The 17065-nt window shown below is 40.8% G+C and overlaps 1 protein-coding gene across 50 annotated transcripts in view; it reads left to right on the forward strand.

Moving 5' to 3' along the window:
- The window catches only part of TSC1 (TSC complex subunit 1), a 53647-nt gene that overhangs the window by 9614 nt on the left and 26968 nt on the right, over positions 1-17065 (forward strand). For 39 of the 50 annotated variants that reach the window (XM_077967269.1, XM_077967276.1, XM_077967283.1 and 36 more), the window contains 6 exons: positions 6374-6559; positions 8186-8289; positions 9438-9590; positions 11661-11805; positions 13506-13660; positions 14043-14116. In XM_077967269.1, coding sequence (XP_077823395.1) covers positions 6454-6559; positions 8186-8289; positions 9438-9590; positions 11661-11805; positions 13506-13660; positions 14043-14116 — 737 coding nt within the window. In that variant the 5' untranslated portion in view covers positions 6374-6453. Of the gene's footprint in view, positions 1-3893; positions 4112-6373; positions 6560-8185; positions 8290-9437; positions 9591-11660; positions 11806-13505; positions 13661-14042; positions 14117-17065 lie in introns of all 50 variants that reach the window. The other 11 variants (XM_028834675.2, XM_028834677.2, XM_077967306.1 and 8 more) reach the window with 2 other exon arrangements.

A 17065-nucleotide genomic window follows, 5' to 3' on the forward strand; every position in this document is an offset into this window, starting at 1 on the left:
AACCAGGCCAGTGGTTAGAGGAAGATGGGAGGGAATTATCTTGCCCATGGTTGTGCATTCAGGGATTTAACATTTACAGTTTTAGCTACTTGCCAGGAACTGGACCATCTATGGCATGAAGTAATTAGCATTACTGATGATTATTAGTTGCTTATTCAGTGCCTGACACTGTGCAAAGTGCATTGTATGGATTACTTTTCTTCTTCACAGCCACACTTTCGGTGTATCCCCATTTTTCAGGTGAGGATTCAGGTTCAAAGATGTCACGTAGTTTTCCTAAAGGAGTATAGCTAGTACTTGGTGGACTCAATTCAGCTCTGTTGAGCAGCAAAGTTTGGTTTTAACCACTTCATTAAATTAAAGCCTGTGTGCTGACACAAGTCATTTAACTAGTGCAGAGGTTCTTAACCCTGGCTGCACCTTAGAAATCCGCATGGGTTTATAAAAACAAACCAAATGTGATATGCTCCAGAGTTTCTGTAAGCTCTCCAGGTGATTCTAATGTACATCCTGGGCTGAGAACCCTTGGGCTGGTGAGTGAGCATTTGCATCTTTTTTTTTTTTTTTTTTTTTTTTGAGACGGAGTCTCGGTCTGTCGCCCAGGCTGGAGTGCAGTGGCCGGATCTCAGCTCACTGCAAGCTCCGCCTCCCGGGTTTACGCCATTCTCCTGCCTCAGCCTCCCGAATAGCTGGGACTACAGGCGCCTGCCACCTCGCCCGGCTAGTTTTTTGTATTTTTTTTTAGTAGAGACGGGGTTTCACCGTGTTAGCCAGGATGGTCTCGATCTCCTGACCTCGTGATCCGCCCGCCTCGGCCTCCCAGAGTGCTGGGATTACAGGCTTGAGCCACCGCGCCCGGCCGCATTTGCATCTTAACATGGCTATATCTGTTGTCTTAAATTAATTTTTGAGAGATAAGTTATATGCTATAGTAGTTTTTAGGAATTGGAGGATCCTGTCTCAGAATATATCCTTCATAAATGTTGAGGTGCCGGCAGTTCCGTGGTGGAATTTCCTCTTAGTGACCTAACTAATCACTGAACTGTAATTTTGGTTTAGCAGTAATAGTGCCAAGTGCAACAGAGTTGTGTATAGGAAGGGTGTAGGGAAGACAGGAGGTGCTTGGTCTGCTGTCTTTATACATGGATAGCTGTGTGACTCATGCCAAGGCTCAGTGGTTGCTGTTTACTGTATTCTGTCACTGTCTGCCTCACCTCTGTCATAGGAATTGTGAAATAAGGTAGAGATTTTTGTCTTACAGCTCTACATCAGTTCGTAAGTAGGGTCTTGATACAAACTGTAGACTGTCTAACAAGAAAGTTAAGTATTGTTCTCTCACAAGTAGGGAAAATTTTGAGTCTGATTTTTCATTTTCAGTGTTTTTGTGTGTGCTTCATACTGTTCCTTTTTTAGAAGTCCACTGTATATGAATTTGAACCCAAAGTCAAAGGGTTAAGTGTTCAGATCATTGAGGTCCAAGCTAAATATCACCATCATAAAATGTAAATTCTGAGATACAAAAGTAAATCTCAAATTTTATTAAACATTTTTCACCATAGTAATTGTATTGCATTTTAGTAGTCAGATTTTAGAAGTTCGAAAATTTAATATAGGAAAAATACTTTGTGGACACTACTGGCTGCTAGGTTACTCCTGTGGTCACTATGTCACAGGTGTGTAATATCATCTCAGCTGGCACACAGCCTCATTGGTAACATTTTTGGACAAAACAGAATTCAGGAAAGTTTCTGGTAGATGGTTTTCTGGAAGGAACCTTGTACCTGGGATTCATAGCTTGGCAAGCCTCAAAGATCCTTACTCTTCAATTACTAAAAATTATTGGCTGCCTTTAGCAATTGTTTTTATTTGGAAACAAACCCCCCCCCCAACTTTCAATAGCATTTTTCTTTTTTCATGGGGTACTCTTGCTTATACTTTTGTCCTCATTTTTAAGACATTTTTTGCCAGGTGTGGTGGCTCACACCTGTAATCCCAGCACTTTGGGAGGCCAAGGTGGGAGGATCACCTGAGGTCAGGAGTTTGAGACCAGCCTGGCCAACATGGTAAAACCCCGTCTCTACTAAAAATACAAAAATTAGCTAGGCATGGTGGTGTGCGCCTGTGATCTCAGCTACTTGGGAGGCTGAGGCAGGAGAATCGCTTGAACCCAGGAGGTGGAGGTTGCAGTGGGCCAAGATTGTGCCGTTGCACTCCAGCCTGAGCGACAGAGCGAGACTCTGTCTCTATTAAAAAACAAAAACAAAACACCTGTGCCAAAGCCAGACAGCCAGCAGATTTTGGCTGAGTATAGAGTCTGAAACTGAACTTTGGCAGATCCCTGCTTTCCATGTTTTTTGAGATCATAAGTATTGCTGGATCAAATCTGGTTACTAGTTTAAACTTGGTTCAAGGTTTCTCATGAATTACAAAGTATCTTTTATTGAAAAGTGATGACTAAGAACCTCCCTGCTGCTTTAGATTGGGTGGTCAGGGGAGGCCCATCAGAGATCTGTGAGACAGTCAGCTGTGCAAGGATGTGGGATAAGAGTGTTCCATGCAGAGAGGGAACAGCAAGTGCAAAGACCTTGAGCAAGAAAGAACCACTATTCCTGTGTTTGGGAAGACTGGGACTAGAGCAGAGGAATGAAGAGGCAGAGGGGGGTTGGGAGGTTAATAACTTGCTGGATCTTAGGATGCCTTGTAGACTACTCATGAGTTTCATAAGTTCCATAATGTTATTGGCTCTTATTAATTCCATGGGAAGCCACTGGATGATTTTAAACAGAGGAGTGAGATCCTGATGTTCATATCTCAGTGTCTCTTGTGGTTATTTGGTGGCAAATGAATTTTGTAGGGTAGCATGAATACAAGCAGGGAGAGTAGTGAGGGGGGCTGCTGCTCCCTTGTCTCTGAGAGATGTTGGGGGCTTCGACTGAGGTGATAGCAAAGGGTTTGCTGATGGATTAGATATGGTGGTGGGGGTGGTGAAAGAGTCAAGGAGTCACCTGGGTGTTCGCTTTAAACTGATGGTAGTGCCTTTTACTGAGATCCAGAAGATGGCAGAGTGATGGATTTTGGAGTGGAGATTGGCCTTGAAGGTCGTGCCCTCTTAATATGACTAGCATCATCTACAACACTGTACTGTGCACTGTATGTGGCCACTAAAGATAATATTAAACTAAATGGAATGTTGCTTTAGCATATAGAATACAGAAATCCATTCACCCAGTTGCTGTCTTTTAACTTCTCCCGTATGGTATTTTCTATGGTGAGTTACTTCCAAAGTGGAAAAGAGACTTTTATGGCTAGAGACTTTTGTGGCTAACACACTGATGCTTCATTGTGTCTGTGGTGCTGATCTTTAAGTGACTTTTCTCAGCCAGTCTCTATAGGCTGTAAAATGTGTTTAACATGTGTACATTTCATCCACCACCACTACCACCCCTGACTGAGTCCAAGTTGGGCTGGTTTCTTCCCCTTTTTTGTGCACATATTGAACCATGTCTTTTTTTCTGCTATAGAACATTTAATTCTTCATAGAACTGGCTAAGTCTGTCTTACCTACTTAACACCTTGCACTTACTGTACCCTCAAATGTTTGAATGTGCTTAAACAGGAGATATTCTAGTTATGGGACTGATCCCAAAAGCTATGATTTAACTCTTAGGAGGGCTTTTTAGAATGTCAGAAATGCTTGAACTTGAGCCACTTATGCAAAGAATCTCACATAAAACCCAATGTTTATATTTTTCCTGGAGATTAAAAACTATGGCAAACAGTAGTATTTTGGAAGGCAGCTATGCTCACCACTATACCACCAACGCGGCCGACAGTAGAATTTTGGAACCAGAGAGAAAAACTTGTTGCCAAAATGTGTTTCTGATATGTTTTAGAATAAAACCTTATTTTGCAAACAGAAAAACAGGCTAGGTAGCCCAAGCTGATTAGCCCACACTATCGCCAAGTTGACTGGATGGGCGCCATCTTTGTTTAAAATTGAGCTCGTGTCACTCTGGCTCTGGGGCTGCCTGCATTTGGAGGCCCAGATCTGACATTATCGTCTTCTGACTACACAGAAGGCAAACTCAGAGTTTCCCTAGACAGATAGTAGGTAAGTAACAATTTTATTGAAACGAAACCAAACTTAGGGACAAGATACTTTTAAATTTATGAACAACATTCTTTGTCACTAATTGAGAATCATTTGTGATTTACCTGAAGTAGAAATCAATGTGGGGGTTAGCTGGACAAGTGTGCTATTAAAAAGTCATCTTGAAAATGGTGGCCCAAAGATTTTTACTGGTATTTTTTATGATAATATACAGGTACTATGCAGCAAATATTTGTATGTACCTGTTACCATACTAATTACTTTTTAGTTTTGAATTTTTGCGGTAGAATCTTACCAATGGTGGTCTCACATTTTGGAGCTCTTTGAAATTAACTTCCTACGTGATTTACTTGTAAGATTTTTATTTATAGATATGAGTCAGCAACTTCCTATACCATGGTATCAAAAAGGCATTTAGACATTTTAATTGATTTTTATGCTAAATGAACTTCTAACTTACTGAGAGCCAAAACCAGTGAATGTCACAAGATTGTAATTAAACAGGAACATAGATGATAGCAAGTTAATACCTGGCAGTTTTGGGGGTCATTGCTAATTTAAATGTGGCATTCTTGCAAAAGGGGCTTCTCTCTCTCTCTCTTTTTTTTATTTTTATTTTTATTTTTTTTTTTTGAGGCAGAGTCTTGCTTTGTTGCCCAGGCTGGAGTGCAGTGGCACGACCTTGACTCACTGCAACCTCTGCCTCGCAGGCTCAAGCGATTCTCCTGCCTCAGCCTCCTGAGTAGCTGGGATTACAGGTGCCCACCACCACACCAGCTAATTTTTGTATTTTTAGTAGAGATGGGGCTTCACCATGTTGTCCAGGCTGGCCTCGAACTCCTGACCTCAGGTGTTCCGCCTGCCTCGGCCTCCCACTGTGCTGGGATTTTAGGTGTGAGCCACCATGCGCGGCCTCAGCCTCTACATCTGGCCTCAGCTTAACTCTTCATTTGGATTTTTCTTTATCATAGTGTTTCTCAAAACTAGTTTGTGTCTCATTTTAAGAATTACCTGGAGTGCGTATTAAAATATAGATTCCTGAGCCCAAAATTCAGTTTTGGAAGGGGCCCAGGTATTGCATTTCTAGCAAATATCCCAGGTAGTTTTGATGCACATTGAAGCTTAAGAACTGCTACTTACACTTACTGAAAGAAAAGGAAATGTTATCCTTTTTGGGCATCCATATCCCCATGTGTAAAATAAGGATGATACCTGCTCACATCACATCACAGAGTTGCTGTGATGATGAAAACCACAGGTTAGCTTAGTGTGACACTTAAGGGCTTGGAGCTTTGGACTAAGTCAGATCCAGGTTCCAATATCAGTTTTTCTCCTCTGGTTTTGCCTCTTGCTAGCTTTGTGACCAGAACAAACGGCTTGATCTCCATTCTGCTCCCTGTACAATGGGGACAAAAGTGCCAATTACATGGTGGTCATATTAGGAGTATTTACAATGATGTTTGTAAAAGGTGTACAGTGCTTGTCTTATGAATGATAACTGTTGTTACTTGTTTTTACAAATACAGCCTCACAGACCAAAGTGAGGGAGAAATCATAAGTGTGTATAGTTAACACTTGGGGAATGAGCTGCTTTTTGTATATCAAGATAAAGCAGCTGCTCTACTACCATAGACAGCTTGAGTTTTGAAGGGTGAGTTTTTGAAGGTTTGCCCTGATGAGCCCATCTGTGAATACCTCCCTGCAGCCAGTGGTATTTGGATGTGCAGTTAGATGTCTCAGATGACAGGCGTATGCTAAAACAGAGAAATGACCCCTAGTTTATGCTAGGTGTTGGACTTAACAGAATTGTGACCTAACCAGCTGTACTGACTCTTAGCCATTGATGAGATTGTCAATAAGGAAATAGTATGTATTTAGTTCTTTTGCTGAAAAAAGACTATCTGCTTTTTAGATCAATAATTTGAAATATAAATACAGTCTTAGCCAAAACCCAAGGTAGAATCAGAAGTAGGAATAAAACTTAGATTTTATCCTATCATTAAGTTACTGTGACTGGTATCAGTTTTTAAGGTTTCTTTCTGATTGTTGTATTTTGTAGAAACCCTCTTCATAAACTCGCCAAAGAATTATTCATATGCTTTATCTTCTTTTCTCAGCCAAATGTACTCACTGTTCGAACCAGAGAATTCTGGCCAAACTTTCCATTGCATTGAACACATGCATTGGTTTGTCTTGCAGGTATTTTTTTTTTGTGGAGAAAAATGGGGCCATTTAGTGACTCTTCATCTTCCTTTTTCTCAGTCTGGTAGTGGCGCCAATGAAGAACCTTCAGAACCTGTAGCACACGTCCTGGAGCCGGCACAGCGCCTTTGAGGGAGAGAATGGCCCAACAAGCGAATGTCGGGGAGCTCCTCGCCATGCTGGACTCCCCGATGCTGGGTGTGCGGGACGACGTGACAGCTGTCTTTAAAGAGAACCTCAATTCTGGTTAGCAAAATAATATCCTTTTAGCTTATCTGCTAAAAAGAAGAGATTGACTTAGAGCCACTAGAATCCTGCTGATAATTTTAGTTTTCATCTTCTGAAGAGTTTTTTAAACACCCAAAGAGAGTATCTATATGTGTTTTAAACTTTCAATTATGGAAATACTCAAGTATGCCCACACATGAAGTAAGAATCATGTAGTGAACCCCATGAACCCAGTTTCAAATTCTTTCCTCCCCGACTCTCCCACCCTCCAAATATTTTAAAGCAAATTCCAGACATCGCTTTAACTGTAAATCATATACGTGGTTTTTAATATGAAAAGTGCTTAACCTCTTTTTAGTATGAGAAATACAAATTTAAATAGTACCCTTTTTTGCTTACCAGGTTGGCAAAATTAAATACTGAGTATAGAGATGGGCACCGTGAGCAGGAATGTGAATTGATGTTCAGCCGTTTGGAGTATCAATCATCAGTTTTAAAACACATACCATTTGGGCCATTTATAAGAATCTGTAACTTATTATAGCTTCGAGTGAAGTATAGTGAGAAATTGGAAAAACCCAAGTATCCTTCAGTAGGTGAATGGTTAAATTAGTTATATGGAGCCATGTAGTAGAACACTTGGAGGACGGAAAGAAATGAAATAGGCCATAGATGCTGACATGGGAAGGCAGTTACAACACATTGTTCAGTGGAAAAAACACACATGAACAAACTGTGTCTGCGTCTGTGGACATGAGGGCTGCATGTGTGCGATTATACAAGTAGAAAAAGGTTTGAAGAGACACACTCTAAACTTAAGGGTGTTTATCTGTGAAGAGTGGGTTGGGAGGCAGGTGGCGAGGAGCACTTTCACTTTTATTTTATGTACTTTTACATCGCCTGAATTTTTAATAATAGATGTGGATTATTTTTTGTAATTAAAAAAGCAATAGAGGGCCGGGCGTGGTGGCTCACGCCTGTAATCCCAGCACTTGGGGAGGTCGAGGTGGGTGGATCATGAGGTCAGGAGATCGACACCATCTTGGCCAACATGGTGAAACCCCATCTCTACTAAAAATACAAAAATTGGCCGGGTGTGGTAGCTCACACCTGTAATCCCAGCTACTCGGGAGGCTGAGGCAGGAGAATGGCGTGAACCCGGGAGGCGGAGCTTGCAGTGAGCCAAGATCATGCCACTGCACTCCAGCCTGGGCAACAGAGCGAGACTCCATCTCAAAAAAAAAAAAACAAAAAACAAAAATTAGCCGGGCGTGGTGGCAGGCGCCGGTAATCCCAGCTAGCTACTGGGGAGGCTGAGGCACGAGAATTGCTTGAACTCAGGAGGCAGAGGTTGCATTGAACTGAGATTGTGCCACTGCACTCCAGCCTGGCAACAGAGCGAGACTCCATCTCAAAAAAAAAAAAAAGCAATAAAAATAAAAGGACTTCATATGTTTTTATGCATATTTAGGCAAATAAGCTTGGGATTATCCTATTATTAAGAAGGCAGAAATGTAATGCTGCATAACACTTAGAATAGCATATAAAGAAATATTTTCTAGATTTTGTGACAGGCAGCTGTGTAAGGTAAATTTAGGATGTTAAGGGGAGTAAGTATCATCCATTGCCCTTTTCTTGATTTAGACCGTGGTCCTATGCTTGTAAACACCTTGGTGGATTATTACCTGGAAACCAACTCTCAGCCGGCGTTGCACATCCTGACCACCTTACAAGAGCCACATGACAAGGTAACGGCTGACGTGTCGTAGGCATTTCATATGTTCTCCATGAGTACAACAGCTTCTGTGCATGGCCACTGTGCAATTTATCCCGAGCTTATTCTTTTGATTTCTGTGTGCTACTGATGACATTGTTCCCAGTTTATAACTATATATAAAAATTAATTTGTAGGACCCATGATTCTTGAAAAGTTTACAGAATAAAACATATTTCAGAGACTGTTAAAGATCTTGTTTAAAGAAATCTTACATTTCCAGTACTATAATTGTATAGTGATGGTTTGGCCCATAGATACCCATATTTCAACCCATACTTTGAATAGGATTTTTAGACTTTTATCAATATGGAAAAGCTTCAAGTACAAAGGACTTACATGGCAAATTAATGAGTCTTGTTTCCTAGCACCAGGTACTTGGAGGGCTCCTTCATGTTTTCCTTTTGTTTTTAGTAAGTAGGTAATAAAGCATTGTTTTTGCAGACTTTGGTAAGTCTTAAGTGTGTATATGAGAGCAACTTCCCCAGGATTTGAAGACCTTGTATTGCATGTCTTTTGCAGTACATCTTGTTTTGTTTTGTTTTCTAAAGAGGTGGGGTCTCATTCTGTTGCCCAGACTGGAGCATAGTGGCACAATCATAGCTCACTGTAACCTTGAACTCCTGGCCTCATGCTGTCCTCCTGCCTCAGCCTCCCAAAGTGCAGGGATTGCAGGCATAAGCCACTGCGCCTGGCCCATCTTGTTTTTTTATTTACTCTGGTCTGAGTCGTTACTTCTACTACCTAATTGATACTTGAGATCAAACCATGTAGGTTGGGTTGCTCTAGCAATAAGTGGCTGCTTCCAGCGGGATGCCCTCATGGCTTCAATAACCTAACACAGTTTGGCACTAGTGGTTATTGAGGGACTGTGAACAAGTCTCCCCCTTTTTGCATGCATGTATTGTAGGATCCTTTTTCATGAGTTGCAAACAGGCCAAATGCAGCAGTGTTTTGTTAGCTAACGTGATTTTTAAAATGCTGAATTTGATCTTTTATCTGTATGAGCCTTGCTTTACATTAGAACAAGACTTGAGAGACTGGAGCACATCATTGTTGTCTTTATTTTTGTTAACTTCATATATTCATGTGAGGATTTCCCTTCTTCTTTTGCATTTTCAGCACCTCTTGGACAGGATTAATGAATATGTGGGTAAAGCCGCCACTCGTTTATCCATCCTCTCGTTACTGGGTCATGTCATAAGACTGCAGCCATCTTGGAAGCATAAGCTGTCTCAAGCACCTCTTTTGCCTTCTTTACTAAAATGTCTCAAGGTAGGATGTTTGTAAGGATTTGAATGAAATGGCTTTATGAGTAGTTTCTGAAATTTTAAGTAACTTAAAGCAAGGAAGCTAGATTTTAACTTTTAGAGTTTAAAACCTTCTAGGCATTTGGCTTTTCTCAAACAGAATGTTGTCTAGAGTTGGTACTTAGTAAGTTCTCAAATATATCACTGTGACTGTTGAATACCTCGTCCACGCAAGTATGGAAAAATTTCGATCAGATGGGTTCAATGTTACATTATTCCAAACCTCTTGATTTCATCATCGTTTAGCCTTCCCTCATTTAAAAATATCCTGGATTATCTTTTGGGAATCCCTGTTTCTAAATTATCTTTTAGCTAATAGAAGAATGGCTTAAAGTTTCTATTAAATATTTAGGAATATGGTCTGGTTGCAGCTATAATTCAGATTTTGTTGATGTAAGTTCTACTAAGTTGCATTCAATTTTTGGCACTAAATTTAGTTCATTTTTCTATATAGGGAGTCAAAATCTAAATAGAACTTTATGGTTTTAGTTTTAACAGTGGTGTGCAGCCATACTCAGGGTTATTTGTTTAATCTGTTTTAGTTCCTGGACTTGTTTTCTATCTATAAAATAAGAAAAATGTGGTTAATATTAACTGCCTGTACCTCACAGAGACATGAAAATATCCAGTAGTATTTGTTCCAGGATGGCAGTACCATTGGATTCATCTGATACAGCACCATGCAAATTGATTTTTGTGTCTGCCAAGAAGGGTAACTCTTTTATTATCCCTAGAGGTGGGTCCCAAGGAGTCACATTGGTAGGGTATTATAAAAACGTGCATTTAATTCTGAAAAAATAGGAACAACTTAATGTTTTAACAACTTAATGTTTTTTAAGCAAATTGATTGATGAGAATATAATCTAATTAATGGATTGGTGAGAATATCATCTAATTAATGGATTGATGAGAATATAATCTAATTTTGAGGCACATCATTTAGTTCAGATTGCAAAACACTTATCTTTTCCAAAAGAGTAAGTTTTGAATATTAATCATGGACGAGTCTTCAGTTAGACCGTTAGGGTAAATGAAATCAGGGCTAGTTCTTTTTGCTGAGAATCATTATGTAGTCTCATATATTCTCAATTCTCCTACCAATATATTATTCTTACTGGATATCTTCCATAATGAAAGACTTGATGCTTGATGTAAAAATCAAAATATATTTAAAACTTTATTCCCAGACTCATAGATTCTTATTCTAATAGGAATAATGGATGTCTTAACCTACATAGTAGTCTTTTGATTAATATCTTGTTTCATAAATCTGAATTTCACCTACCTGGCAAACATTCATGATTTAATTATGGTTCAGGTGAGCTGCTATAGCTAGCTAGTCAGAGTTGATTGAGTATTCATTGGGTGTTAAGTGTCTTCAGTTAGCCTGAAGTTATTTATTTGACTTAATATTTAAACTATAGGCATACTCAAAGGTTTCCATATATATATATATATTAATTTACTGGTCTCTAAATACTGCTTTGAAGTGAGCCTTTAAGTTGACTTGTTAGTGCTATACTAATTTCTCCTTCAGTTATACTTCTGTTGTAGTTCTTTAAAAAATAGTAAGTTACTTGTCAATGTGTAGTGTTTTTTTGTTTTTTTTTTTTAATTAACAAAAAGTAAATATCTTAAGATTTGGTTGAATGAATGAAAACAGAGCAGTGCTCCTGTGTTTTGTTGAAGAGCAACTCCTTTTGTTTTCATCCAAGTGCTATAAATAGGGCATCCTAAGGCTTCAGGACTTGAGTGTCCCCAAGTCAAGTTTGAACTCATCTCGTGGATACCTTTGCATAGGTGTGTTGTAAATGGTCCTCACTGACTCATTACAGTAGAGCTGGGTCTCAGTGTTCCTGTTGAGTCTCTTTGAATGTTGTCCCCTCAGTAATCCTTATGGATAGGGAAATGAGTATGTGAGTCAACTTGTGATTTGTGATTCTCTCAGTGTTTAGAGCCTCTTCACATACTGTACAATGCCGATCCTGGTGCCAGTGCCTGACAGACGTTTCCTGTTTGACCTTTTCTCCTGCAGATGGACACTGACGTCGTTGTCCTCACAACAGGCGTCTTGGTGTTGATAACCATGCTACCAATGATTCCACAGTCCGGGAAACAGCATCTTCTTGATTTCTTTGACATTTTTGGCCGTCTTTCATCATGGTGTCTGAAGAAACCAGGTACAGATCTCCTCATATACCTATTGGGCCCTGTGAGGTGAATGCTTTCGTTATTGATTAATTGCTCATATGCTGTAAGGAATGGACATGTAGACTTTTATAGCTGAAATGAGTGGTTTTTACCAGACAGATGAGGGAATACCTTGGGTGCATCCACTACAGGCACATATAAGAAACATGACTGTTGAGATAACTTTTTAATTTTGTTGGCTTAAAAGGATTGGTTGTCAGAGAAATTGAGCAGTAGGATGTAAAACTTCATGATTGTTGATTAACTGAAAAGCAGCCTCCGTCTGTATTGCAGCAGTACAGGACTAAGCTTGTGGGACATTTCTGTCTTCCTTTTCTGCTGTGTTGTGACAGAGCACAAATGTCAGGTTTGAGAACCTACTTGTTGTACCGTAGGAGTCAGAGGGAAATGCGATGTGTCGTGATTAGCACTCCAATTTCAAATGCAGTGGGGTTTTTTTGGTTATTTTTTTCCCCTATCGGCAGGTAGCAGAGCTCTATCAAAGGAATCAGAAGCTGTAAGCATATGAAATTTGGAATCTTTGGGTTATCCCAGTGTGAGGTATTCCTATCAAAAGGGTGAAGTCTGTCAGACCTATGAGACAGAACACTGTGGCTTCCTGTACAGGATTCAGTTACAAGCATAGGCCCACGTGGTGCCTGCTTGTTTAGTAGAATCTTTGGGAGAAAGGAATGGTCTGTTCATTATTGTGGAGAAACTTTACGTATACTGTGGCCATGGGTTTCCACAGGGTCTAGGTAAGGCTAAATTAAGATGTTCAATTTCTTTCACTCTTAGTTCTTTAAGCTAATTTCTAGATAATAGTTTTTTTCACTCTGTAATTATAAATCTACATAGCTAAGACTACATACTGATTTAAAAGATTCTCACACATTCATTCTGTAAATATTGAGTGCTTGTTAAATACCAGGTTCAGTGCAAAGCACCGAGAAATCAGTAAGATGGTTTTTTTCCTCAGGAAGCTCATGCTGAATTCAGCAGTGGAAAAGTATAAATTTTACAGAGATCTATCATCATAAAGATAGTTCAGTATTGTGAGAATGTTTGGGATCCTTTTTGGGCAGTGGCTGGAGAGGAGGGCAAAAGTTAGATCAGGAAGGGCTTTCATGGATGACACTAGTAGACTAGAGTTTATCCAAAGGTTATAGGGAGCCATTGATGGATTTGAGATAAGGGTGTCTGGTGTGTCCAGATTTATTTGCGTTTTAGAAAACCACTAAGGCCGGGCGCGGTGGCTCAAGCCTGTAATCCCAGCACTTTGGGAGGCCGAGACGGGTGGATCACGAGGTCAGGAGATCGAGACCATCCTGGCTAACACGGTGAAACCCCATCTCTACTAAAAAATACAAAAAACTAGCCGGGCGAGGTGGCGGGCGCCTGTAGTCCCAGCTACTTGGGAGGCTGAGGCAGGAGAATGGCGTAAACCCGGGAGGTGGAGCTTGCAGTGAGCTGAGATCCGGCCACAGCACCCCAGCCTGGGCGACAGAGCAAGACTCCGTCTGGAAAAAAAAAAAAAAAAAAAAAAAGAAAACCACTCTTCCTGTCTTTGGAGTGAGGTGGGAATATACGTAGATAAAAAGTCATGCTGGCAGCCACTTGTTTATATCTGTTTTGCACACCTCAATCTGTGTCCAACTAAGAGGCTTTTCTCAACGGGTTCCTTTTCTAGGCCACGTGGCGGAAGTCTATCTCGTCCATCTCCATGCCAGTGTGTACGCACTCTTTCATCGCCTTTATGGAATGTACCCTTGCAACTTTGTCTCCTTTTTGCGTTCTCATTACAGTATGAAAGAAAACCTGGAGACTTTTGAAGAAGTGGTCAAGGTAAATTAAAACTGCTTGTTTGTTTGCTACTTAGCATACTGTTTAGATAGGCTGCATTTATACCTTTTGTATTTAATGGCAGACAGGGAAATTTTGAAAAGAAATTCCGTTTTCTTCCTCCCAACTCCAGTCCCTAGGCAGCCACTAATCTGTTTTCTGTCTTAATAGATTTGCCTATTCTGGACAGTTTGTGTAAATGGGATCATATAATATGTGGTCTTTTGTGACTGGCTTCTTTAACTTAGTGTAATGTTGTTAAGGTTCCATCCGTGTTGTAACATGTATCAGTACTTCATTCCTTTTTATTGTCAACTAATATTCCATTGTTTGGATGTTCCACAAACATTCAGCCCTTTATAATTTGTCAACTCAACTCTTCTAGCCAATGATGGAGCATGTGCGAATTCATCCGGAATTAGTGACTGGATCCAAGGACCATGAACTGGACCCTCGAAGGTATAGAAACTAGTGTCAAAATTTTAAAGAATCTTTTGAGAGATTGAAAATGTGATCTAGGAGGTAATCCCTGTTGAGGTATATTTGGGAATATAGATGTTCTACTTACAGAATCAGTCCGCTTGGAAGCACTCGTACAGCTAAAATTTGTGTGAGTTTAAAACATACTCTTCACAGGTGGAGGACATTTAATAACATTTAGCAGAGTGGAGAAAGTTGCAGCACAAGTGCCTGTCCCCCAGAAAGGCTTACACCTCAGTAGTGCCAGTGATGGGGCAATGAAGGAGGTGAAGCACATGGCTAAAAACAAGGGGATTGCAGTAAATACATAAATCTGGCTTTGCAGAATGGAGAAGGGACTTCAGGGAGTCCTATATTATTTGGAGTCCCTGAGGTCCTTTCTCCATTCTGCAAAACCAGGTGACTACCATCCTCCCCAGGGCCCTACAGAGTTCCCCAGGTATGTTCTTTGGAAAAACTGAACCTTTGAGACCCTTGATTGGAGGATTCCAGGCACAGTGGAGAGTGGAACTGAGGGTAAGAGTGAGGGAGATAGAGGAAATTTACAGACTGAGCTGTGGGAGGCCCAGCTCCATCCCTCTGCTTGTCTGTGCCTGGTAGCCAGGCTTATTATGCTCCCCACTTAGGAGACCCGGCCCTTTCTGGGGAAACTGACCCATGGATATTGGCACTTGGGGATCTCCTGCTGAAAAAGCTGGCTCACTGCCTGATCCCCCAACAGCGAATCTTACCTCTCCACAGACACTGCCTCTACCACACAGAGCCTCAGCCAGCTTAAAGCAGTTTAGTGTGAGATGTATGTAGAGAAGTACAGAAAATGTGTATATAAAGTTTGATAATGACACAAAAACACATGTAGCTGGCACCTAGCTTAACAAAACAGAACATTACCTTAGAGGCTCCCCATGGAGAACCTCTTCTTTCTCCCTGCTACCTCAGAGGCAACTACCATTGTTGCTTTTAATCATTCTCTTGCTTTTCTTTATAGTTTTACTGTAGGTATTGCTTTGTTTTGAAAAAGCTAGTTGATTAGGAAGCAAAGCCTAGTTAAGAGAAGGTCAGTCTTGTCACTAGTAGTTGAAGGTTTGCAGGAGATGAGAGGAGGAGCAGCACATATGAGTCTTGGTGTGGTTTCACTGTCCCTGAGGTTTCACAGCCCCTTCTGGGAAGTCAACGCACAAGGTCATGAATGAGTCTGGGAAACACAAGGCTTACCCTCATCACAGCGTCTGGCAAAGCTTCTAGCAAGGACAAGGTACTGGACATGCGTGAAATATGGCAGTCGGGGAGGCTGCTCTCTGTGCCTGCTTTCAGCTCCCAGGAATAGGTCAGACAGAATCCTTCTGTGGGATAAAATGAATGTCCTTTGCTGATCAAGCAGAGAAGGGAGAGTAGGAATTTCATCAGTATGTAGTTAAGACAAGCTAAGTACAGACAAGTTATACAGGCCAGGGTCACCTGGCTCTGTCCCTCATTAAAAAGATAGTGCAGGACAGCAGGAACTTTGAGACATGCCTGTCTCTTGGGAGGTACTGTTCTGATCCAAACTGGTTCTCGTCTGTACCTAGTACCCAGCTGTCATCCTGGGTTTCCTTCGCCTCTCTCCTGTGCAGGATCTCTCATTTCCTGCATCTTGTCTTCTTGGTTTACTCTTGTTTAATAGGACATATCATCTAGGAGCTTTTTGAGGAGGGATGCAGTTGTTTGGCTGGTGTAGACTTACAGGTTGAGAGTTAGTAATTTGAAGGTATTATTCCATTGCCACCCTGCTTCCAATGTTGCTCTTGGAATTTCTGATCATCTGTATTTGCTGTGTTTTTCTCTAGGGGAGCTGGTGTTCTCTTTGTTGTCATAATATTCTGAAATTTCCAGTGATGTACGTTGGTGTGAATCTATTCTCATTGTTTAAGCTGGAAGCTCTTCAAGTTCTATGATATTTTCTTTAGTTATTTTGTGCTTGATTTCCTGTTTTCTCTGTCTTTCCTTCTAGAAATCCAGTTCATCTATGCACCGCATAATGACATTTCAGTCAATGATGGGCTCCACAGATGATAGTGGTTCCGTGAGATGATACCACCACATCTTTACTGTACCTTTCCTGTGTTCAGATATGTCTAGATACACAAATACCTTCTGTTGTGTTACAGTTACCTACAGTATTTAGTACAGTACCGTGCTGAGCAAGTTTGTAGCCTAGGAGGTTGTAACATCTAGGTTTGTGTGAGTACACTCTGATGTTCACACAACAAAGAAATTGCCTAAAGATGCATTTCTCAGAACATGTCACTGTCGTCAAGTGACACATGACTATGTACATATATAAGGAGTTTTCTTTTCCCTGCATAGTCTGTTTCTTTTAAGCTTCCTTCTTTTCTGTTTTGTGTTATTCTTTTTAAATCTTTGAGGCCTTCTGCAAGGATCTAGTAAACTGTTTATATATGGGGAGACAAAACAGCTTTGTTCACAGTGGTGGGACTTGTTGACTTTGAGCTTTGTTGTATGTTGAACTGAGCATCTGTTGGAAATAGTGGTGTTGGTATTGTTTTCTTCTTGAGCTGGTCACATTTTTTAGAAAATAGTCTTCTGATTTTCAGACTGGTAAGCGTCTGACTGCCTCTAGGGGGAAAGAGGCGGGTAGTGAGGAGGGGTTGGTGGTCTTGGCATTTAGGATGTATATGCTTCACTTAATCCCCTTATTTGGAATGACACTCATGCCCTCAACTATTTCTGGAATACCTTATCCAGGCATTCCTTGTTTTATTCTCTCTAGAGAATAATCCAGATTTCTGGTGAAAAAAGAGCTGTTGCTCAGGAGTGTAGAGTTGGGGCAGGACCCAGGGGCTGTGACTGCTCCTCCAGTGGTTTTCACCCTGTCTTCAGTATTTTAGCTCCCCTTGTCTACCTGCTGTTCATCTGCTGTTCCAGAAG

The sequence above is a fragment of the Macaca mulatta genome, chromosome 15 (assembly GCF_049350105.2).
Source record: "Macaca mulatta isolate MMU2019108-1 chromosome 15, T2T-MMU8v2.0, whole genome shotgun sequence".
In the NCBI taxonomy this organism is placed as follows: Eukaryota; Metazoa; Chordata; class Mammalia; order Primates; family Cercopithecidae; genus Macaca; species Macaca mulatta.